Below are 24,690 nucleotides of genomic sequence, written 5' to 3'. Positions count from 1 at the left end.
TCCGTCTATTGCCATGAAATCAAGGCAAAAATCAGTTTATTTTGGGTATGTAAGATGTATTTGGGCTGTATTGGCAGTCATCCAGATGCAGTTCCTGGATAAGATAATGAAAGTAACATGAATAAACACATGTCGTCCTGCAGTCAAATGCAAAGTCATTGTTGCAGCATTGCAATGAGGTACTTGAGCATACATCATAAATATGCAAAACAAATCTAACGATGATTGGTCCAGTAATATGAGAGATTATCTGCGAACATATGGACGGACAGACAGACAGATAACCACATGCACAAAAGAAACCAAATGCATGATTCCCTCCAGACTCATCCCTGGTGGAGATAATTACTCATAAGTACATGGTGAGGCACCTGACATTTATGGGTCGATATTGTTGTTTGTTGTTTTTTCTTTACTCCCTGGATAATAAGAATGTGAAGTGGTGGGGTTTATGTTCAGCTGGCAGGGTTTAGGGAATGAAAACCTAGTCATTTGTCTTTTTTTCCCCCCTGATAGACAGTATTATCAGAGAGGCTGTTAGAGTTTCTTTTACTCTTGAATGGACTTGTAACACTCAGGTTGACTCAGCATTACAAACAATGAACAATTGCTCTTGGCCAATTCTGGCTCATCGCTGGTAAGTCAAAGGTAGAAGTCTGTGACAAGGTTATTATAGTTAACGAAAACTAACAAAATAACGAAAACTAGAATTGAAAAAACATTTTCGTTAACTGAAATTTACTGAAACTTGGTCAACTTTTTTCATACATAATCTAGTGTTTCTATTTCTCCGCTGCTGAATGTGTGTATTCCTGCTTTGTGGGCTTCCAGGAGAGGCGCAAGTGAAATTACCGTAATGACACCATATTGGCTATAAAGAGCAACTTCTTAGCTTTCAGAAAACATTTGAAATTTTCCGATAGTGTAATCCGTTCAGTTATTATGGTAATCCGAAGTGCGCTTGAGCAAACATGTCGCCGGCACAACACTCGGTAAACTTTGGATGTTGGATAAGCCGAAGGGGAAAAAAGGCAAAATTTATTAGGACCTCTTTGAATCTCACACCAAAACTAATGAAAAACTAAACTAAAACTAAGCATTTTCAAAAACTAAAAACTAAACTAAAACTAACTAATTAAAACTAACAGAATTTGAAAAAAAAAAAAATCACAACGAAATTAAAATTAAAACTAATGAAAAATCCAAAACAATTATGACCTTGGTCTGTGAAAATATTCACTTCACTTCCACAGAAGTCAACTACAACTCCCAAGGGGCTAACAGCCATTCAGCAGCTTGAATAACTTGTATTTTAATGATTTTAGATTGTATTTGTATTAATTCAGCATTTACGGTGCAGTGATTTGTTCCTGATTGCCACTTTGAATCTTTGTTAATATTTTTGCCTTCTTCTCTCAAACAATGATTGCTAAGGCTCAACAATACTGTGGTATCAAGAGCCATCCAACATACAGAATGGATGGAAAATCAGTTTCTGGTGTTATTTAAAGTTATGCAGCACTAACTGTCAAGTGCAAATTTACAATTGGAAAAATATTTTTGAGACCATCAAGATAATTCTTCCACTGACGTCATGTTTGAATAATAGGCAGGACTCACTTTTTTCAGTTACAAAAAGTCACAACTAATCACAACTAAACTCCTGGAATGCAATAAACATCATACATTTTTTATCTAGCAGTGGGAGTATCCAGAGGTGGAATTTTTGTGTGTACTATATCATTTCTGACACAAAGGTTAGGTAACTCAGCTGGGCTTAATTTTTCAGGACAGATCTCAGTATTATGATCAATGGACAAGCGATAAAGTGAATTTAACAGATATTGCAGTCAGTCACAGAACTGCTACTGTATGAATGTCAGTGGGCATGGAATTGGACAGTCAGCAGATCATAAAAATGCATTATTTTGCTCTTTTACTCCCTGAAGTTCCACTACTACCGTAGTTGCAATGTCGAGCTTGAATTTCTACTTTCTCTTAATTACCCTGCTGCCAAGTTTGATCCATATGTCCAATGATTCATTCATGAAATGTTTTATTCTGATGCTCACTCTTTGATTTTTCAGATCTTTCTGCTGCTGTCCAGAAGTTTTCCCAGTCCCTTCAGGAGTTCCAGTTTGAGTGCATTGGTGATGCAGAGACAGATGACGAGGTGAACATCGGTAAGTTCACTTTGGCCCTGCCCGAGGGGGGCTGATCTCTTTTCTTTGCTGTCTTTCATCTTCTTTCCTCTCTGCTCTTCCCAATTAGTCAGATAGTCCCCTCAATCAAAAACCTGGTCTTACATTTCCGTAAGGACTCTCTCGGGAGATACTTGAACACAATTGGCTGTAGTGCTGACAGGTATCATACAAGCTAATGTCCTCTGGCTGAGGACCAAGTGCTCAAAATATGATGTTATTATATTTTAGCGATTTAAAATCAGCAAAAGTAGTGTATTGAAATAAGAAAAGCGGTAACACTTTGGATTAGGGAACACATATTCAACATTAATTAGTTGCTTATTAGCATGCAAATAAGTAACATATTGGCTCTTAATTAGTCATTATTAAGTAGTTATTAATACCTTATTCTGCATGGCCTTATTATACAACCAGTAAGACATTAACTAAGAGTTTTCCTTCAATAACCTCAAAATTATTGCAAATTAGTAGTAAGTATGTGTATGTTGTTGTATATGAGTTCCGATCTTCATATGCTTTACTTTGTAGACTCACATTGGCGCGACAATGTTCGCCTACCAGTGACCAACTTTGTAGAGTAATGATTGACATTACAATCTGCCAATCCTCATCCAATCATCCAAAAGGAACCACACAAAGTAAAGCATACTAAGATCATAACTTATATACAACAACTTCCTTACTTACTACTAATAAGCAATAATTCTGAGGTTATTGAGGGAAAACTCTTAGTTAATGGCTTTCTGGTTGTATAATAAGGCCATGCAGAATAAGGCATTAATAACTACTTAATAATGACTATTTAAGAGCCAATATGTTGCTTATTTGCATGCTAATATGCAACTAATTAATGTTGAATATGCGTTCCCTAATCTAAAGTGTTACCTGAAAAGCTTTATCAGAGTCACTGTGAGCTGTTTTCAGACAATAATAAGCATACTCTGCAAATTCTTGGAATGGGATTTGGCTTTGAGTATAGATCTTAAAGTTATTCATGATGCATGCATAATTAATGCTATTGATTTGCTTATGATGCTTCCCCTGTATCTTTTCAGGCCTATAAAGGATCAAAGGGACTAATTGTGATCAGTGTCAGAGATTAATGGAGGTGCGAACCTCCTAGCCTCCAAGAGGAATATGAAAGCAGCTGTGCAGAGGGCTCTCTGGCTCTAATGGGCAGGACTCCCAGTCTGGCCTCTTCTTCCTCTTTTTTTTTTTCCCTGCTCATTATACCCAGCTTGAGTCCTTCGCTCTGTGCGCTGGAGAATGCTGAATTACTGTCCATCTGTGAGGGCTAGACTGGATATCGACCTCCTCTACATGAGGCTGTAATGTTCATCTGAATGCGTAATGAATAGTCCTGCTTTCCTTTTTTTCTCCCAAAGCTGAAGAGGCTGTATGATAGGCAGGGGTGCAGCAGACCAATTATGCTTATTGGAAAAATCCACACCCAAATCCAAGCCTCATTAAAATCAAGCATGCTTTCATTTGAGACAATGCACCCCTTCCCTAGCCTTCAATCAAGTGCAGGGTTGATCTCAGATTTATCAATGGATTTTAAGGTGCCCACCTGTTATGTAGCTGGGCCTGCTCAGAATTTACAGTGCAAATAACTGATACAATCGAAGACAGCGGTTCGGCTGTGCCTGTGGCTCAAATGACAGCCACAGGCATCTGTTTGGAAGCGTTTTATTGACTGTGTAATGCAGCCAAAGTGAATTCTCTGGGGAGGATTTAAATAACGACCACCATGCATCGGCACAGATAACACTGAGATAACATGACATCAAAAATTAAATTGATAATGTGAAATAACACTTAACACTATGTAATATTCTGCAAGATTTAAAATTATTTGCATCCACATCCACCCAAACTCAATGCTTACACGCAAAATAACACACTAAGTCCAGGTATCAACATCCCTTATAGCAACATTACATACAATTTGACTTTGCTAACTTAGCCACATATCAAGCAAGTGCAGCAACACAAAACATAGTAAGCCAGCTAATATTACTTACTAGTCTGGAAGACCATCATGGCATCTGTCTGCAGCCTTTTGATTTGGGAAGCTCTCCTAAAAACCAGTACGAGATTTACTGTTGTTCAGCAGCTTCTTGCTCGGTCACTCTCTCCTTTTCCTCTTCTTGGTCTCCTCTGTAATGTCCACTTCAGTATTTTCGCCTCTGCCATAAGGCCCGTAGATGCTGCAGAGCTGGGATCCATTCCCTGATCTCCCTACTCCATTTCCTCTCTCCCGGGCCTGAAGACAGTTAGCAGTTAGCATTACTTTAGCAACAAGTAGGGCTGGGCGATATATCGATATAAAATATATATGGATATATTTTTGAATGTGATATGGAATTAGACCATATGGCATCGATATCGTTCAATTTTTTTCTTTCTTTAAAGATAAATGCTGCCCTTACTAGGGTTTGTCATATTTAGTTATTTTATTACGTTTGTTATTATTTTTCCATATGAATATATTTATTTCGGAAAAAGATTGGCCTATTTTATTTCATAGGCTATTTTTATTTAAGAATTTTTATTTTATTTAAATGTGCACTTTATGGAGCTTTGATTTAAAAAAGGTACTCCTGTTGTTATACAGTATTTATGTTCACTTAAATAAACGGTTTCGATAAAACTACTTGTTACATGTCATATCTGACTTTGACTTTGACTGAACATTTGCTCTCACTTTGCGATAAAAATATCAGGATATATATCGTATATCAATATTCAGCCTAAATATATTGGGATATGACTTTTGGTCCATATTGCCCAGCCCTAGCAACAAGTAAAGCTTTATCTCCAGAAAGCTCCTAAAACTGCGTTGAGTCGAGGCAGAGCAGGCAGAGAACATCAGAGAGAACGAGAAAAACAGAGCAGGTCGTGTGTTATACTGTAAAGCCACTTTTTTTTTTGGCAGTCATGTTCACCCAAGAAAGTTGCATAGTGCAGGAAGTGTTCGTGGTTCAGAGGCACTATTCTACCACTTACAAGTCAAAATTAAAGCTGCAATACAAATGTAAAATAGTTATATAATGTCGCTTTAAAGAGACATGATCTCCTCATACTCTAAGTTACACTACTGTGTTCACTCACCATCTCAGAGAAAAGGCCATGATTATTATTTGAAAAAAAAACTTGTAACAGCCTGTTGAAATCAATGTAGTCATCAATGACACTGAGCTTTCTCACTGACATAGCTAGACCCTTGTGTGAATGCCAGCCATGATCTTGATGCAGTATTGGTATTGTTCACTTTGATGCTCCAGATCCTGTATGTGCAGCCAGACGGGTTCACCTGACCTTTTATTGATTTCGCTCTATGACTTCCTGCAGTGACATTCACATTCCACGCCAGTTATCCAGGAATCAATGGGGCCAAAAGATTGATGTGGCTATAGAAATTTAGATTTTTAGAAAGTTACATGCCCTTCTCTCAGGAGGTCAATCCTTTAGTCTCCAAGAGCTGTTCGGAGCCTTCTGGGTGGAACAAATCAGATGAGGTCTAGATATAGATCTAAAATATTACATATGAAGCAGAAAGTCACCATTTAAAACTCATAAAATTGGATTACAAGAAAATCTCATGATATACTGAAGAAATATGCATGTACAGTAAATGTCTCCCTTTATTTTCCTATAAGCCTCCTTAGTCGTCCACTCTTGAGGAGGTAAATTTGATTTCATTCAGTGATTCATCAGGTCTATTGCCTTTCCTCCATTTACCAGTGAATGATATGCAAGCTGTAACCTCACTTTGACTCCCATTTCCTTTCTTCAGAGTCTAATCTTGTCCCATCAACGGCTCCAGCTGTGCCCTTTACCCCCTGAGAGGTTTGTGCTGTTGATAAAGGAGCTAGTGGCGTTAATAGGAGGCAGGCCTGCCTGCAGGATCACTGGCACAAAATCATTGCTCCCTGGTCTTTAAAAGCTTTGGTGTGTAAATGGACCAAAGTGTCTAAGATGATGCATGGGTCCCCATGCCAGGCCGTCGCAGCTGATAATGATGTTGCTGTGTTGGCAAGCAGAGCAGCTCGACCGCTGCTAAATGGCTGGACACGGGGTGACACGGGCTGACCAACAGAGGCCACATTGTATCTGGCCCTCGATTTAATGAAGCTGTGAAGCTATCAAGGCACAATTCTCTGGCAGATGAGATTCGATGTATTGTATGCTAAATTCATCTGGCCCTGCAGAACGTAATATAAGCCACTGAAGTATAGCCCAGATGGCCTGAACATATCTGGACCACATCAGTCACTCCTACATGGTGACAGTATATTGTAAAGCCTAGCAAGGGGAGAAAATAAGGGGAAGCAATCAGTGGGTTCCATTCAATTGAAGTATTGTTTTTTACTGCAAGTCTTGGTTTAAAATTGGACAGCTGCATGATTTTATTAGGTTCTAAAATGTGCTGCACTGAAAGCTCTGAAGCTGCAGCGCAAATAAACATTTTAGCACCATGCTATAGTGCTTGTGGGGTGCCAGGAACATCTGATGTTTAACTGCTGAGGCACTGTGTTTAAAATATATATTTCTTTTATTATGTGAATGTAACAACACAGTTGATCACTGTGTACTCACTCGAGGGTTAACATATTGTGCAGCATGTATGATACATGTTGATTATTTGACCAAACATGCAGTTTTTCACCTTTTTAATATGGCGTTGTCCTTTGTATTTCAGCCCAGTCTTTTAAAGAGTTCTCCCAGCTGTTGACCACTGTTGAAGAAGAAAGAAGGCGCTTGGTAAGAATGCAGTTTTTGATATTTTCATTTTATGGATTATTTTGTAAATCTATAAAACAAAAGACAGGAAAAACACATGCTGGTCTGGCTTCAACACAATGTAAGAACAAGCATTTTGACAGGAACTCATTTGCTCTCCTTTGGAATAGATTCTATTCTACAATCTTATTCAATTTCTATGGGGCTGCCCTATTTACATTTATTAGGAATGGAATAAAGTAGAGCTGAGTTTTTTAAATTCTAAGACTGTGGGCCTTCCCCTTTAGAAATGAGCTTGGAGAAAGGCATTGCCTCAACTGACCCTTCGTTTATTTGCTTAGTTTTGCTCAAGGCTATTATTGCTGTTTGAAATATCTTCAGACTGTACTAAATGCATAAAAAGGTCTGATCTAAGGCATTTATTCAGACACTCCAAATCAGGTCCAATAGCTTCCAATCTCGTTTGTGCAATAAATAAGTACAATTCCCTTACATGCATACTGCACTTTAAACCAACAAACATTCAGTGTCTCTGCTCTGTACAGTCTCCCATAAACACAAACTATCTTATAAGGTTTTAGATTTCTATTTTGCCCGCACTGATTTTCTTTCTTTCTTTTTTATTTATTTAACACTTACTTGTTTTTTTAGTTTAAGTAAGTAAGTATAAGTATAGTTTTAAAGTTTTTTCTCTTTTGATGTGACCCTATGTATAGTGTTCAAATGTTTTTTTCTTCTCTTGCCATTTCTGTCTGATCTGTCGTTTGGAAACTGCTGTGAAGAACACAATTTCCCTGCGCGGATTAATAAAGTATTTCTGTTTCTATATATAATTAAGCTATTCCATGTTAACCAATAACTAATGTAATATTTTTTCACTTCTTTTCACTGAGCCTCTCCTGAAACTTTTCTGAGCTCCCCTGTGGAGGCCCACCTCCCATTTTGAACACTTCTGAAGTAGAGACATTTGGTGAAAAGAATGGATTCTGCAGGTTTCTTTTCCATTTCCCCCCCAAAACCAATGTAGATAGGACCAATGGATCACTTTCTCTGCACACAAGTCAGACTCCTTATTCAGCTGTCGAAAGACATTGGTGCTCTATCAAAGTACAATGAGGTTGGAATTACCCCGAAACTCCACTCAAAGTGTTGCAGCAGTAGGAAGTGAAAGAGAAAAACAGGTACAGAATACACACAGTACACCAGAACAGAAATGCCTTGTATTTATTTGTATTTATCTGCTTATGTTTACTCATTTCAGTGTAATTTAGCTTTCCTGTTTTATAGTTCACAGAACTGCACAATTTTCTTTTTCTTTTTTTTCACCGTGTTGCTTGGTTTGTGCATAAAAAAAGCCTTGCTCTGCACTTAGCATTTATCTTGTAAAAGTAGACATTTTAGAGGGTGGTACTGAAAGGTGCCTCAAGGCAGGAATTACCTTAGTCCACATACTTCAGCTGCGCATCTGATTTACCAAGTGAGATATGCAAACGAGATCAGCTGCAGGTTTGCACTCATGGGTTTAGTGGCGATCTGAGACATTTTCATTTGGACTCCGTTCTCTGAGACTGAGCAGACTTTTAACAGCCATGTTTTTCAGTCTGAGGGTGTGAGTGTTTCATTCTGTGACCATTAAGTTTGGAATAACACTTTGCATGGGGAGCACAGATGGGACAAACACTCTGAAGTTTAAGGTGATCCAAAGAATATGAGAGTAAACTACACCGGGCATCATTTCCATATGGATGCACAGATATACTTTCTCTCTGTTTGACTATGCATTGCAAAAGTTTTACAGTAGCAGCTGCTTACATTCTATAGATGCTCATATAAAAACTCAACTGTGTGTGACTAAATGTGAGCTTTTTCCCCCTGACATTCAAGGTGCAGCTACATTTTATGATGGAAAGAGTTGCCCTTTGAGAATCTGGGTCACCTCTGTGCAGGCCCTGTAGCTTTATGGAATCTTGTGTCATCCTAATCAATTTGACAAGCATAAAGACACCGCTCATAAATTCATATGGCCTATAGAACTTATTTAATTATTTAATTCCTGGAGATGGAGCATAGCCTGTAACAACCATGTCGGTCTGAACTAATAATATCTGGGTAATTTAGCAATTATGCAGAGCTTGAAAATATTTTCTCCATGAATAGAAAAACAGGATGTGACATACTTCCCAGTAAACTCAGTGTGACACAGGACCAGTTGGCTCTCACTGTCCATGGTTTCTCAGACTAGACTCTGGCATATAGTCGAATTTTTAATATTTTTTTAACATAGTTTTTAGTGCATATTTTTTTGATTGTTTGAGAAAATGAAACGAATGAAACAAATGAACAACAATAAATACAAGACAACACAAAATTAAACAACAACAAGACAACACTTATTTGTGTTCAAAAGGAGTGGGAAGAAGCCAGAGCTTATTAAATCCCACCCATTCTCCCTGTGTTAATTTACTATATTCAGTTATATAACAACAATAATATGTATGTATGTATGTATGTATAACACATAGTAATGTAGTATATAAACTTATTATTACCATTATTAACATACATAACTTGTTATTATCTTACACACACATAAGTACACTTACACCCATGTAGTCACAATGAGACAACAATAAACAAACAAACAAACAACAACACATAAAAAAAAGAAAAATATTAATCACATATCACTAAGGTGAATGCATCCACTGAGTCAAAAATCTATATTGCACAAAGAGGGAGCACTGCTTTACATCTTGATGTATTTACAGCTTTGTATGCATAAATAATAGAGAATCAGAAAAAAAGACAAATATATGTTAATGCAGGTGTTTTTGAAGGTTTTTTCAAAGGCTGCAAAGAAACAAAAACAAATCAAGCTGACAAGCAGAGACACGGCTGAAATGATAATAGAAATGAAATGACACCACAGCTGAGGAGGAGGGATACTGTAAGGCCGACAACAAAATGCATGATTGCAAATTAATAGCAATGAACTCAATAAATCAAAGCAGCTATGACTAGTCAGGAGCTGTAGGATGCAGTACTTCATTCAGCTGTGATAGATTTAATAAGTCAAAACCTATTCATAGCACACACACACATCCTCCCTTATATACTGAATCTCCCTCTCTACTTGCTTGAAAGGCATCTTCTTCTGCCTCAGATCACAGGAATATGTAAGAAACACGGCTGTGATCCCTGCACTTTGAGCTGTTGGTTGTTTGTAATGTAGGAAATAAAGCTTATTCTCCACTTGCACATATTTTAAACCTCTTGGGATACAAATGCCAACAATGTAACTAATGTCACATGTAAACATGGTCTTTTTTAAAATCCCTATGATGTGGAAAAAATGACTTTTTGGTAAAGTTTTCCCAGAAGATTATACTGAGGTGGTGTTTGCTTTAAAGAGAAGGAATTCTGTTTTTTCCTATAAACTGCTGACTCAGCATGCTTGGTGATAAACATTGCTTTGTATGCTACAGTAGCGCTCATTGTCAACCTAATTTTATAAAAACAGACTATGAATGTATACCAAGTCAGGGTGACGACGACGACATGAATTTTGAAATGTGAAATTATAACTATTTCAAACTGAATATTTTTCTAAATACATTATTTACTACAGGGTTTCCGGTGCATGAATTGAAAATAATAATTGAGAATAGGATCTTGCAGCAATACTAGGCCAAAACAACAAACACAACAACAACAAATTAAAGATTTAAGTTAAATAACTAAACTAGTCTATACTGAATACAGTCAAATAAACATCTCTTCCTGCATAGAATGTGTACAAAAGAAAAGGGCAGTCCATCTATTTGTAGAAAATAGCTACAATGTAAAATGACAAGGCTGTAGCACAACTACATACACAACTGTGCCCTCCTGTCTTCTGTGAGACTTGACATTTTTTAACATCTGAAATAATGACTACAAACTGAATGTTGGTACTGTAGCAAGTATACACAACTGCCTAATCTAATGTCAGTTTGCAGCCTGGCTGAGAGCACTTCATTTTTTATTTTTTTTTAATAAATATAACCTAGCTTAGGTACCTTTTTGAAGTCTGAATGTGGAATATAGGGCTGTTATTTCTTACTAAAATCAAGTTTGAACAAATCCAAAGTAAAAGGAAATTCACATTTATTTCTAACCACAATGAAACCCCAACCCAATTACTGTTATTGGTTAGAATATTTGTCATTTTCAACTTGAACCCACAATCCCAGTTTGACCAGTTAAAATTAGACTACCTTTACTCCTTTACCTCCAACAATGATATTAAAGTCCATTGTCATGCTTCACTGTACACTGTAAAAAATGTCTGTGGATTTTACGGTGAAAAACTGCTAAACCATGACAGTAAGAGACCGTAAAATGATAATTGAGTTAATTCAGTTTCAGTAACAATGAAACACCGTAAATGTATATATCAGCCAAAAAAAACCCAAACCCATTACTCCACTGTAAAATACACTGGCACCGTGTTTGTAACAAAAAATATACTGTAATATATATACAAGCATCACTGTAATTTTTGCATTTATCTTTTGTAAAAATACTTTTACTAACTGTTAAATGTTTTAAACACCATATCTCTAACAAAAATATACTGTAATATTTAATGGTAAAATCTTAAATTTTTGCAGCATTTATTAAGTATTTTCTTGTCAATTATATGGCAGAATAGCGTTTGATGGAAAAACTTTTTATTTATATGGTAAAGCATGGAATAAAATGGCAATCTTAAACGTGAAATCAGCAGTGCCAGTATCTTTTTACCGTAATATTAAAAAAAAGTTGCACCGTATTTATTACGGTAAAGTTCTGGCAACCACAGCTGCCGTTTTTTTACCGTTAATACAACAGGTTTTTTTTACATTGTAGACATTGTTATATGCCAATTCAGTGGACATAATCCACCCCCAGGGCTACACATAATATTCATCATTATGTATTAAAACAACATAAACAGTATGAGTCTTACTGTCCCTATCCCAACATAGCAATATAAACTTCCATCAAACTGGGAAACTCTATGTTCAGCTCAGTCCTGCTGTTTCCAATCAAGATGGACATTAGACAGACTTTGTAAATTGGACAAAACTTTATTGTATGAGAGATTAACCAGTAACAAACAAGATTACGTTTCCCAGATCATACAGTATCTGTCCCACTACATTACACTTCAACTAGCGAGCTACAAACTAAAAAGCTTCCTAACATCCTTTTTTTTTACCATGCTCTTCTTTCCATAATATAGCTTGTTTCCCAGGCCTGTTATCATTCTTTAGGAAGTCCTCACCCCATGTATGACATTTAATTTAATAGGAATAAGCTCAGTTAACGGTTATGAAATACTGTAATAGTTTCTTTGAAATTTATTGAACCTCTAGTTATGCAGTAATTCAGCTGTAATATATATTCACCTCTGGGTTGATTTCACACTGAAAAGACTCAGATTATTTATTTAATTCATATTCTAAAAGCAGAGTGTACGTACTGTGTAGTTATGGAGGTTGCTGAAGAGTGTTTGCAAAACTCACTGGATGTATTTATTATTGAACAGTCTACATACCCTGTAATTTCCAGATATACAAGAACTATCATAATCAGCCTGTAGGAATCCTGTTTGAGTAATATGTGGTTTCAGTTCCTCTAAATATTTTTTTATTTTTCTCGATGCAAAAGACAAAATCCATCCTTCTCTCATCATAAAGTTGCAAGCCAAAATGCCCCCAGTTGGTTTAACCAGCAGCAATTCAGGAGACTTTATCATTTGCCTTTTAATTGTGCCCTTTTGTAGAATAAACGCAAAGGGAATGCAGTCCTTCTCATAAAGCAGCCATGGATCCATTGTGAGCATGTTATATTCTGCTCCCCTGTCATTAAATCACTGTTACACCTACCACAAACTCAATCTCTTTTAAAGTCTACAGGCCAGGATAATAGCCTGTTTTATGCTACCAAATATATAGCTGATATATTGTTCCACAGCTGTTAAATAATTAATTGTTCGACTATAAAATACATGTTGGTGGAAACAAACTAATTGTTTGGGCCCCATGAGGAATAAAGGAATATATATAATGATCTTTGGAGATAACTTTCCCTTTCATGACTTGCGTTCTTGTGTTTCACACACTGTAAAAAAAAAAAAAATCGTTTAATTTACAGTAAAATACCGTCAGCTGTGGTTGCCAGAACTTCACCGTAAAAAATACAGTGAGCGTATGTACATGCAAATATCAGCAAAAACTGTAATTTATACTGAATAATCCCATTACTGTTAGGATAATTGTGTCATCATGGTATTTCTCCATTAATTTTACATGAAAATGTTTACAGCAAAACTGTGTGTTTTCTACAGTTTATGGCAGTAGAATTTAAAGTTTTATGAAATTCTTTGATTTACAGTAATTTACTATTTATACTATAAGTATTTACTACAGTGATGTACAATGTGTTTAATTTTGAGACCTTCTGATGCAATTTGACATTGTTTTACTGTCATTTCTACAAATGTTTTTTACAGTGCAAAGTTAGTCAAGTCAAGCTCAGTAAAGTCACAAAAGAGAGGTTAGAAAGAAATATTTGTGGAGACATTTATGTTTCTTTACCGTCTGATATATATTAAGTTCAGATTTGTATGTGTATGCTGGTTTCTGACAGCTGTATCAGTTTATCATATTATGGCATTTCCAAACTGCAGGCTGTGTATCACATATTGAGCTACAAAGATCCAAAATCAGGGATGACAGCTACAAACTACAGTGTACAGCTGAGGTGTCTGTGTGTGAGAGGTGTCAAACGTGCATATTCAGCTGTCTGTCATTGGCTCAAATGTTGTTCAGTGTCAACTTGTGAAAGATGAAAAGCTTATTTGTCTGCTCACTGTCACATGAGAGAGCGCAAAGAGGAAATTCCTTAAATGTTTTCCAGATCGGCGCTATCATAGTGTGTGCATCTGGTTGGCTGAGAAAGGCAGGAGAGTGCAGATGACCAGAAGGTTTCATTCTGGTCTTTATGTAATTTGAATACAGTTGGTCTGCAGAACACAATTAGCGCATCTCAAACCAACACATGTTCCCCAAATGTATTAAATCTATCTTAACAAGGGAAGTATACTATCCCGGGGAAAAAAACATGAAATATTGGGAATTATACTAGTTGTGACTTTATATTCTGCTATAGTCAATCCGCAGTGGCTCCCAGATGGTGTTTCTTTTTAAGGTTTGCAACTGCTAATAGATTATGGCAGACAGATGTGGTTGTGGTAGCCAAACATTGGTTAAAAGAGAAAGTGTCACACTCGCACTGAGTGGGTATAAACTTACAGCAGCAGATCCTGAAATAAAAACCAGATCCCCCCCCCCCCCCCCCCCCCCCCCCCCCCCCCCTCTCCCATTTCACATCTGGACTGAATCTATGAGCTAAAAATAGAAGGACACAGACTGATAAGAGTCACTGGAACCCAGACGTTTCAAAGCAGATGGAGAGGAAACCTGTAAGTCTCAAAAGGAGCCTCCTGTCCTTTGTGGAATGTTAACTAGCATACTGTATGTCGGAGGTGCCTCTGCTGCATGGGAAAGACTCTTACCAGTAGCCCAATTTTCTGTTGGCCTTGTCAAGCATGAAGCCTTTTATTGTCTGTTGGCTTGGCGGGTGGCCAGGCCTGAAATCTTCTTGCTTGTGTACTTTGTGATTGGCTTGCCAGCAACCCGAGTGTGTTATTCCTCAGGAAGACTTCCCAAAATCTATCTTTTTAAAAAAGATTTCTGCTATAATTCCCCTGCTGATAACCCTTTCAGCAGCATAAAAAGACTGAAAGTGGTTCAAGTTCTGCATGGTTTGAGAAGGTTCAGCACTGCTGAGCGTGGATGGCATTTAGCAGTGGAAGGGCAGTGCCCCAATGTTGTGGCTTTTGGAGTGATGATCAGATCCCCCTGGGAGGGAGTCTTTTATGGCTGCGGTGGAAAACAGATAGTGTTTTCCTGTTGTTGTTGTTGTTGCTGCTGCTGCTGTTGTGGGTGACTTTTTTTTTTTTGAAAGGGAAGAAAAATCAGGTGTAGCTTTTTATATCCAAACTTATATAATAAAGTACATAATGTCATGTAAACTTGAATTGTAAACAATTACATTAACCCCTTAGTGTTCCTGTTTAAAGAATATTTTCTTCTAGAGCGTCCACTGTTGGACAAAAAGAGGGAAAAAATATTGTAATGGAGCCGCAAACCTTCTTTCAAGCTTTACAATGAGGACAAAACAGTCTACTAAGTCTAAACTAGCATTTATCAATATGATTTGTGCAGAAAGCAATGAGAACTGTGAAGGAAATTCGGTGTTTCTAGTTATGGTGGGACATGAAGTAGGTGGCGACCTACTTGATATCCAAGACGCAAGGCCTTGTGGGAACTCAAACTGTGAACTTAACTCTGATAGTACCATGTGAGAGGGGAACGTGTAGATAAGTGGGGTCTGTCCTGATGTGATGTATAGGGCGGAAGATAAGGCCGCATTGAGTCTTGAGTCTGAAGAATCAATGCTGAAAAGTGCAACAGTCATAAGTCGAGCGGTGTACGGGGCTTTGTTGTACTCTAAAAGAGCCATTCGGGATTGTGCGGTGTATGGAATACGAATGTGCTAAAACTTGCTGAACAGAGTAGTGAATGCTTTGTGTTTGGCCAGCTCACCCGTTAACTTAGTGCAGTTGTCAAAATTGCCACGACAGACCCAAAGAGCAAATGAGAAGCTTGACACTTGACAGATATCTCAGGAGATTTGGAATCGAAAGCTAGCCTAGCTAGGGAAACCTAAAACTAGACCTGAAGTTGGCGAAAATGTAGAGGAAAAACTTTTTTATTCATACGCTAAAAAATGGAAAAAAATATAAATCTTAAATGTGAAATCAACAGTGCCAATATCTTTTTACTGTCATATTAAAAAAAGTTCTACCGTATTTATCAGGTAAAGTTCTGGCAACCACAGCTGCTGTTTTTTACTGTTTTTTTGTTTTGTTTTTGTTTTTTACAGTGGTACTTGAGTAATTTAAAGAGTCTTGTTGATTTTCAGGAATCACTTTAAAAAAAAACTTGAATCAAGGAGAGCCTGAGGCTTTCTATGTATGAAAATTCTCCCACCACACCCGGGCTAAAACTAAGCCAAAATAGAGAGCAAAATAAAAGGCACACACCAGGGATAGACTTTCATAAGCTATGGTGTATATTCAAGTTGACCAAAAGGTTTAAAAAAATAAATGTTTTAATGCCTTATATAAGCTTCACATTTTTACAATCGAAGAATGCAAATTGCTTTGGGTCTACACCAATGTTTAATAAAAATTAAAATGTAAACAAACGTTTCATTTCGTATAAATGTTTTGGTCACAGCCACAGGGAACCACTGCAGGCGGCCCCGGGAGCCTGCCCCTGTTCTAGACCAGTACAGAAAGGATATTAGTATTAGAGAAACTGAGGAATCCATTGCTCTCTATATTTAGTCCAGGTGTGGTGAGAGTATTTTCATACATAGAAAGCCTCAGGCTCTCCTTGTTTCAAGATTTTTAAAAAGTGATTCCTAAAAATTAACAAGACTCTCTAAATTACTCAAGTACCACTGTAAAAAAAAAAAAAACTGTGGTTACCAGAACTTTACCTGATAAATACGGTAGAACTTTTTTAAATATTACGGTAAAAAGATATTGGCACTGTTGATTTCACGTGTAAGATTGCCATTTTACTCTATTTTTACCGTATAAATAAAACGTTTTTCCATCAAAAGAAATGCTGTTCTGCCATATACTTGACAAAAAAATGCTTTATAAATGCTGCATAAATTAAAGATTTTACCATTAAATATTACAGTATATTTTTGTTAGAGATATGGGGTTTAGTACATTTAATAATTAGAAAAAGTATTTTTTACAAAAGATAAATGCAAAAATTACAGTGGTGGCTTGAATTACAGTATATTTTTGTTACAAACACGGTGCCAGTGTATTTTATAGTGGAGTAATGTGTTTAAAAAAAAATAAAAAATCTGTAAAAAAATACTGTTTTGGCTGATATATACATTTACAGTGTTTCATTGTTACTGAAACTGAATTAACCCATCTATCAATTAACTGTCTTTTACTGTCATGGTTTAGCAGTTCTTCACCGTAAAATCCACAGACATTTTTTACAGTGTGGTCCTGTATGACAGATGCAGAAAAAGTGAAGAAATATTTGTTTTTGTTGCATTCTCGGCTCATTAATGAATATGATAGATATTAATGACATGTCATCACTATTAAGAGTTTCATAATTTACATTTTTAAAGAGAAACTCTCTGTTCTTTAGAGCTATCTCACAAAATGTGTAACCTGTAGCATCTTCATTTTTCTCTCTGTAATGTGTGCAAGATGCATCTTGTTAATCAGCTCATCTTTTTCTGCTCTTCTATGAGATAATCAACAAAAACCCTCACAGTCCCTTAAGTGCTGATTTGCTGCAGTGCGTTGCATTTATTTCCCGTGTTGAGAGTTTTCCTTTGGCTTACATTTTCTTCGACAGCCTTTAAACACGTTCAATTATACATAATTTGTCTACGCCACAGAACTGAAACCAAATGGTACAAAGTGTGTCTCCGTTTGGAGTCAAGCATGTGCTGCTGCTGTTTTCACAGGATTTAACAGTACAGTAACTCTGCTCTGTGGGTAACTTGTGTGCTGGCCTGTGAACTGAGGAATGTCCCGTTGACCCTGAAACAACTGTGTGAAATAAAGGCAGTCATTGTTCTTCGCAACATCGACAGTGGCTTGTTTAATGAAAGACTAAAAAGTATTTGGAACGGACAGTATCAAACCTTTGTTCTCTCCACCGCACAGCTAAAATAAACCTCAGTTACCATGTGCCAAGATATTACTGTGTATATCATTATTCTCCTCAATTATAGATATACTGAAAGTCAAAATATTAAACTTAACCACAATCTGCTTTTTCTTCAGCAGATAGAGTAAACTATGATCACATTATTTATTTATTTTTTAGGAAAACCTGGAATGTAAGATTTAAGTCTTGTACATGAATAAATGTAACCTTAATGTTTTTTTGTTTGTTTTTGTTTTTACAAACAGATCTTTTCTTTCCATGGAATAAGATTCAAGAAATTACATTTAGTGTTTCTTATGGCAGCGTAGTGAAGGGCAGAGAAAACTGTTCAAACATTTCAGTGTTCCTAAATATAATTCTTGTGCAATCCCTCTTTATTCTACTATAAATAAAGATAGATTACCACAAAGCCGAGACTTCACCTTATCAAAATGGTTAATTTGATCCTAGACGAGCTCCCAATTTGTCACACCCTGGCCTTAAGGCTGGACAAACATGAGTTGTAACTAAAAATGTTTTCTTTTTACATAACTTAATGGAAATTAGTGTAGTGATAAACTAGAAGCCGGATAGGGTGGAACCCGGGGGAGAGAGAGACTTGCATCTTATATAGTTGCAGCTAGACCAGATAAGCTGAATCTCTCTGACGGCCCTGGAGAGAAGCCTGTCTGGAGAGGGAGGTCACACATTAAGCACCTTAGTCAAAGAATGAAACACCTTCTATCCCACGAGACTCTGGCTAACCCAAAGTTCAACAAAGAAAGTCAAATTGACTTGTTGCATTCCAGGTGTACCTCCAGATCACATGAGATATCCTTAGCCATGTTTCCATCAACACATTTCTATGCACATTTTGACAGTTTTCATTAGAAAAGCTTGATGGAAGCACCAAAACTCGAAAAAAAGGGCTGAGCGATATGGACCAAAAGTCATATCCCGATATATTTAGGCTGAATATCGATATACGATATATATCCCCATAATGTTGAATCAACTTAAAGCCAAATTTAAGTGAACATAAATACTGTTTAACAACAGGAGTACCTTTTTTAAAATCAAACTCCATAAAGTGCACAAAAAAATATCTTAAATAAAAATAGGCCAATCTTTTTCTGAAATAAATATATTTATATGAGAAAAGAATAAGTAGCATTATAAAAGAACTAAATATGACAAACCCTAGTAAGGGCAGCATTTATATATAAAAGAAAAACATTTTAACTATACCGTGTACAATATTTTCTAACTCCATATCACATTTGAAAATATATTGATGTATTTTTTATATGGTTGGCCAAAGTTTTCTGATTAGCAACCTATTTTTTGTTGTTTTTTCTGTCTTGTTCAATCTATTCTTCCGCTACTGTTTAATGACTGATTAGCTTATAGCTAATATGTTACACTGCCATCTTCTGACCAAAGTACATTTACGCAGCTTCGTTTATTCAATCTAAATCAGTTGAAGGGAACGTCCCTAGTTCGCATTTCCTGCAGCATTTCAAAATTTGCTTTGACTTTAATGGAAACACAGCTCATGAGTACAAACCTGATAGGAGCTGATGAATGTGACTGTTTAAAAGCCTGTTCATGCTGCAGTGATTCCCTTTCTTCTAACTGCTTGCGATGTCTTCATGTTCTCTGCTTATGTCACTTCAGTATGGCAAGGTCACAGATTTCTCTGATGGAAAACGTTCTCCCCTCTGATATTAACAGTCAGTCAGGAGACAGCTGTTTCTTAAAAAGTGTTGAGAGTAAAGAAGGCACTTAGACAGTCACTAGAAGAGCTGTTTGCTGACATAATGTATTTCCTGCCGCCCCTCTGTGCTAAGGAGGGACTAGATCCCAAAGAGCCGGGAATTTTTATGTCCCGATATATCAGCCTGAAGGTTCACCAGGCATACATTAATTAATACATGAAATATGGTGCTTAAATATCTTTGTAACTTCAGCAGACAAATTATACCACTCACTCAGGGTCCTCAGTAAACTCCGCCTGCCAGCTTTACTAACTTACTGACAGCTAGCTACATTTTTTAGGATCCAATTGAATTTTTTATGGCAACAGTTGGGTTGCTGTTGTAAATGTTTAGTTTCAGTGCATTGGGACTGCAATGTAGGGACAGATGTACTTTTGCAATGGCTTTCTCCACATAATCTGGCCCACTCACACACCTGACTGACAGCAAAGCTTCCTGTTTTGACACACAGGCATCATAACTAAATAATAATACTATTTTTAAGTTGCTGCCATCTCTCCCCTGCTGAGTTTGTATTTGTGATGCGTTTGAAGCGACTCTGTCTAGAATAACAAAAAGTTTCACTATTAGACAAGAGAAATGTTTGATTTTTGTACTGTTTTTGACAATGCACATAATACATAAGCACAAGTGTAGTCAGTGCTTTATAATTGTGGTGTTTTGTGATCCAAATGTAAATAGGGTCACCTAGAGCTGTACAATTAATCAAATTTTAATCGTGGTCACGATTTTTGCCGCCACGATTAAATGAACCTGATCGTCAGCGATATTTCCATTTTAAAATGCGGCTCTCCTGCATATCTAATCAAGCACTTTCTACACCAGTAGTCCACCAACCACCAGGGGACGGGGACGTTTTTCTCCACTGAAAAAAGCCTGGTTGCTGATTGGATAGAACGCTAAGCAGGATGTGACGTTGTACTTGACGCCACAACAACACGCGCAATTAGTAAAAGCTGGCATAGCAGTTTTGCCAACTTAGCGACTTTGTTGCTATATTTAGTGACTTTTCAGTAAGAACAGGTCGAAGCGGCACAGTCCTCCTGCAGCAGTCTCTCCCAGCTGCAGAGCCAGAGGGGATGTTTACCCCTTAGCGTCCAGTCTGCAAATTGCTAATAAGCTAAAAGTTAGCTCTGTAGCAGTACAGTGTGTATGTGCTGCTGCTGCAGGAGGTGTTCACTTAGCGATCTCTGTTTGTTTACAACAAGCACCGGACACTCTGTGCACACACTAAAAACTTTTCCTATTGTTTGTTTAAAAGTAATAAGTAGTGCAATAAAAATACAGATGTTTTCCCTAACATGATGAATAATCGTGATGAATAATCGTGATTACAATATTGATCAAAATAATCATTATTATAATTTTCGCCATAATCATGCAGCCCTAGGGTCACCCAATCATTACAAATAAAAACTGCAGGATTGTACTGTAAATGTACTGAGAGTTTTTTGCCAAAAAAATAGTTTTTGCTTCCCTGAGTAGCGCGGCCCTTCATTTGGAGAAACTGTTTAATACACAAGGATAAACACACACAGACAACTCTTTTACTGCAGCGTCAAACTCTGGTATCAAAAAGCATTACAATACATCACAGGCAACCAAACTGTACTTAAAACAAACAACAGGAAATTCCCGTGGGACCCGCAAACCAGCTACTGTCTCCAGCTCTGCGGCTGCTTCATATCCTTGCTTAACAGCTTACTCTCCGATGAAATGTGTAGGGCAAATGTGTCACATCCACTCCCGCACTGTTCTGTGACTCTGCCTGCAGAAGGTTTGTTTTTATTTCATAGCTCATAAAAGTTAGGGGAGGATGACTTTTCAGCTTGCTGCAGGTGCCAGTGCTGCACCAGATAAAGATTTAGCTCTGCAATGAGATTGTTACCCCCTGCCACACACACACACACACACACACACACACACACCCATCCCTCCAAAACAATCTGCAGACAGAAGTGACTGGAACACACAGCTACAGCACTCCCTCTTTTGATAAAGGTCATATCACACCGTCAGCATGAAATGGCACGTTTTATTCTATCACGATGATGAAGGCAATAATGTTTATTATGCATTTAATATATTAATTAGGCTGTGGGGGCTTTGCTCACACCTACTTTAATGAGTTAGGCTAATTCCTTTTGGAAGCTGCTGCTGTCATTGTGATTATTGGTGCGAGTGATGCTGATTTTTTTTTTATTGGATGCTGCCGGCTATCATTAGCTGCAATACGAGTCAAGACAGAGGAGTGCAGATGTCCGGCACTCGTACACTATTTTTCATGTAAGGGAAACACACCCATGCTATTCCACTAAGAAGCTCTAAAAGCAGCACTTATTAACATTCACCGGCTACACACTGTCTCACTGCCGGATCTTACACATTCAAATCAGCTGCATTTCAGTGTCAAAGGCTTTAGTGGATCATTCATGCGCGACAGCTGAACTTAGGTGAGGACCTAACGGGAGAATTTAATCACTTCCAAGAACGAGGGCCACTTTGAGTATGCATAATTAAATCAATAAATAAATATTTATCGCCTGGAGACCTCTTCATGATCTCAATGTTCTTGATTAATTATAAACAGATGGACAGAATTACATGGCAGGTGCTTTTACTCTTAAAGGGGACATATTATACTCAAGCTCAGGTTCATAATGTTGAAAAACACATTATTCTGTCTATAAATATGGTATTCTTTCTGTGTCTGAACCGCTTTAATCTACTGCCAGACTATTTAAGCCCTCCTCCCAACAAAGTTTAGTCTCCTATGATTCGCTTGTGAGAAAAATATATTGCACCTTTTGAAATGTAGACTTCATGCCGAGTCCTAAAATGAAATGGCTGAGAAGATAACAGGAATGTAGATATGCTTATATTCCTTTTAAAAAAACATGTACATTCCTACGATAAGAGCAAAGGCCAAACCTCAGTTTGTTTATTTGCAGGTATTGTCTTTATTTATATTTTTTATATCTTTATTTGATTTAGGATTTATTTTATAATTCAATTTAGTGTTTGTGTTTAAGAAAAAAGCTTCACTTAAACAAAAAAGGCAATATGCTTTGGGATGATACCCTACCTTAGAAATAAAATATGAATAAAGGATTCTTTAATTTGATTAAAGAAAATTAAAAAATAATGAGAAAATGGTTTTGTGAACCCACTATTCTAATATAATATAACCTACTATCTGCTGCATCCAACAGTCTTATAAACACATTACAAGTGGCTCAAAATAAGGCTGCAAGACTGACTGGTTCTTGGTTCTTCTCCAAGAATGAGTGTTGTAGATGCATGGACGTTTCAGCTGGTTGAGAGTCGAGGATAGACTATCTGCTAATGAACTACTTGCATAAAATAATTAATACTCAGACTCCTAAATCTTTTTAGAATAATATCATTTACTGCTCAAATACTCATTCTTATAACACTCGAGGGGGGAATAGTGGACTGATTACCACTATCTGAGACTGTCTCTTTGAAGTTGTCAGTATTTTAGAGGTCAGTCGCTCTTTGGAGCAGTCTTCCAGGTGAAGTTGGTGAAATTAAGGGAAAGGCTGGTTTTAAAAAAAGATTAAGAATGTATTTGATTTCAACACCTTAATTATATCGTCATTTTATGTGAGTCTGGTTGGGATATGTAATACAAGACTGTATAATGCTTTCTTTTTCTTTTCTTATTTTTTCATCTTTATATATTTTTATAATGACTTGAGTTTGTAATGCCTGTGGTACTCTATTAAAAATTATTGTCTGGACCCCAGGAAGACTAGCTGTCGTCTGGGCGTCAGCTAATGGGGATTCTTTTAAATAAACAAATAAACGAAGACTGTGAACCATATCGAATCATGAGCTATGTGTATCATTACATCCCTAAAGCGGAGACCAATGGGCATCCCACAGAAAACTGACTTCACAGTTAGTGGGCTGGTGAGCACTCCAGATAGCCAAAAGTATGTGCACAAGCACTAAAAAAGTTTAAACTTGCAGTGTGTTTTACTTGTTTTTCCACTGTTGAATCTATACGGAGATCAATAGCTTGTAAAACATCAGACTCAAACTTTGAGAAATTCAAGATTAGTCCCTGCGGAGGACAGATAGATATTGGTGTTTTGCCACCTCTTGACTCCTCATCTCCTCCTCGTTTACTCAGTCTACTTGTATAAACCAACAGACGCTGACACAATCAATATGAGCCAAAAGCGTGCTTCATGATATTGTTTTTTCTATTAATGTATCATTGTGCAACACTTAAAAAATATATTGGGATGTATTGAAATCATATAAATAATCCTTCTTAAACCGGCTTCTACTAAATTGTCATAGTTGGCAGATTTTAACAGTAACCCACAAACTGATGAAACACCAACCTGTCAAAGCCAGTGTCCCATTTCCAGGAGTCTCTTCTCCGCCTGGATCCACATTTGCTTGGATATTGTTTGAGAGAGTGAAATTGCTGAACAACAATAAAAAAAAAAAAAAGCTTTTTCATTTGAATGCAGCATGGTGACCAAGCAAGCTTTTATGACGCCTCTTCAACCAGCAAAAATAGCAGGGCGTGTGTGTGTGTGTGTGTGTGTGTGTGTGTGTGTGTGTGTGTGTGTGTGTGTGTGTGTGTGTGTGTGTGTGTGTGTGTGTGTGTGTGTGTGTGTGTGTGTGTGTGTGTGTGTGTGTGTGTGTGTGTGTGTGTGTGTGTGTGTGTGTATTCATATACAAAGAGATTCAGTTGATTTGCAGTGAAGAAGCAGGGCTCTAGGTGCATTAGGCTGGCTTTTCATTTTGAGGACACTGTCAAAACGGAACGGGCAGAAAGCCTATAAAAGTTATTTACTACCCAGTTATGGACTTACATACTGTAACCAGTGAGACAGAGCAATTCACAGTTAAATGCTCCAATGATTAGAACCTATAGGGATATAAGAACAGAAATACACAAACAGATCCGCAGGAATAAATCTGAAAATATACAACCTGAAGTGTATGCACTGAGAGCCATTCCAGTACATCTGAAACACAATATACTGTAAACATTTGCAGAACAAACAGCATGTACAGCAACCTGGACGACTGTTATCTGTCTGTGAGTTATGCTTATGTATGCAC

General features: G+C 37.1%; 1 protein-coding gene across 2 annotated transcripts in view; it reads left to right on the top strand.

Annotated features, from left to right (window-relative positions):
• Positions 1 to 24,690, top strand: part of LOC131969423 (rho GTPase-activating protein 42) — an 80,575-nt gene that overhangs the window by 22,928 nt on the left and 32,957 nt on the right. For both annotated transcript variants that reach the window (XM_059330415.1, XM_059330414.1), the window contains exons 2-3: positions 2,088 to 2,183; positions 6,910 to 6,971. In XM_059330415.1, coding sequence (XP_059186398.1) covers positions 2,088 to 2,183; positions 6,910 to 6,971 — 158 coding nt within the window. The remainder of the gene's footprint in view (positions 1 to 2,087; positions 2,184 to 6,909; positions 6,972 to 24,690) is intronic.

The sequence above is a fragment of the Centropristis striata genome, chromosome 4 (genome assembly GCF_030273125.1).
Source record: "Centropristis striata isolate RG_2023a ecotype Rhode Island chromosome 4, C.striata_1.0, whole genome shotgun sequence".
NCBI classification, from domain to species: Eukaryota; Metazoa; Chordata; class Actinopteri; order Perciformes; family Serranidae; genus Centropristis; species Centropristis striata.
The sequence above is the reverse complement of the archived record's forward strand: the minus strand, read 5'-3'. Positions and strand labels throughout refer to the sequence as shown.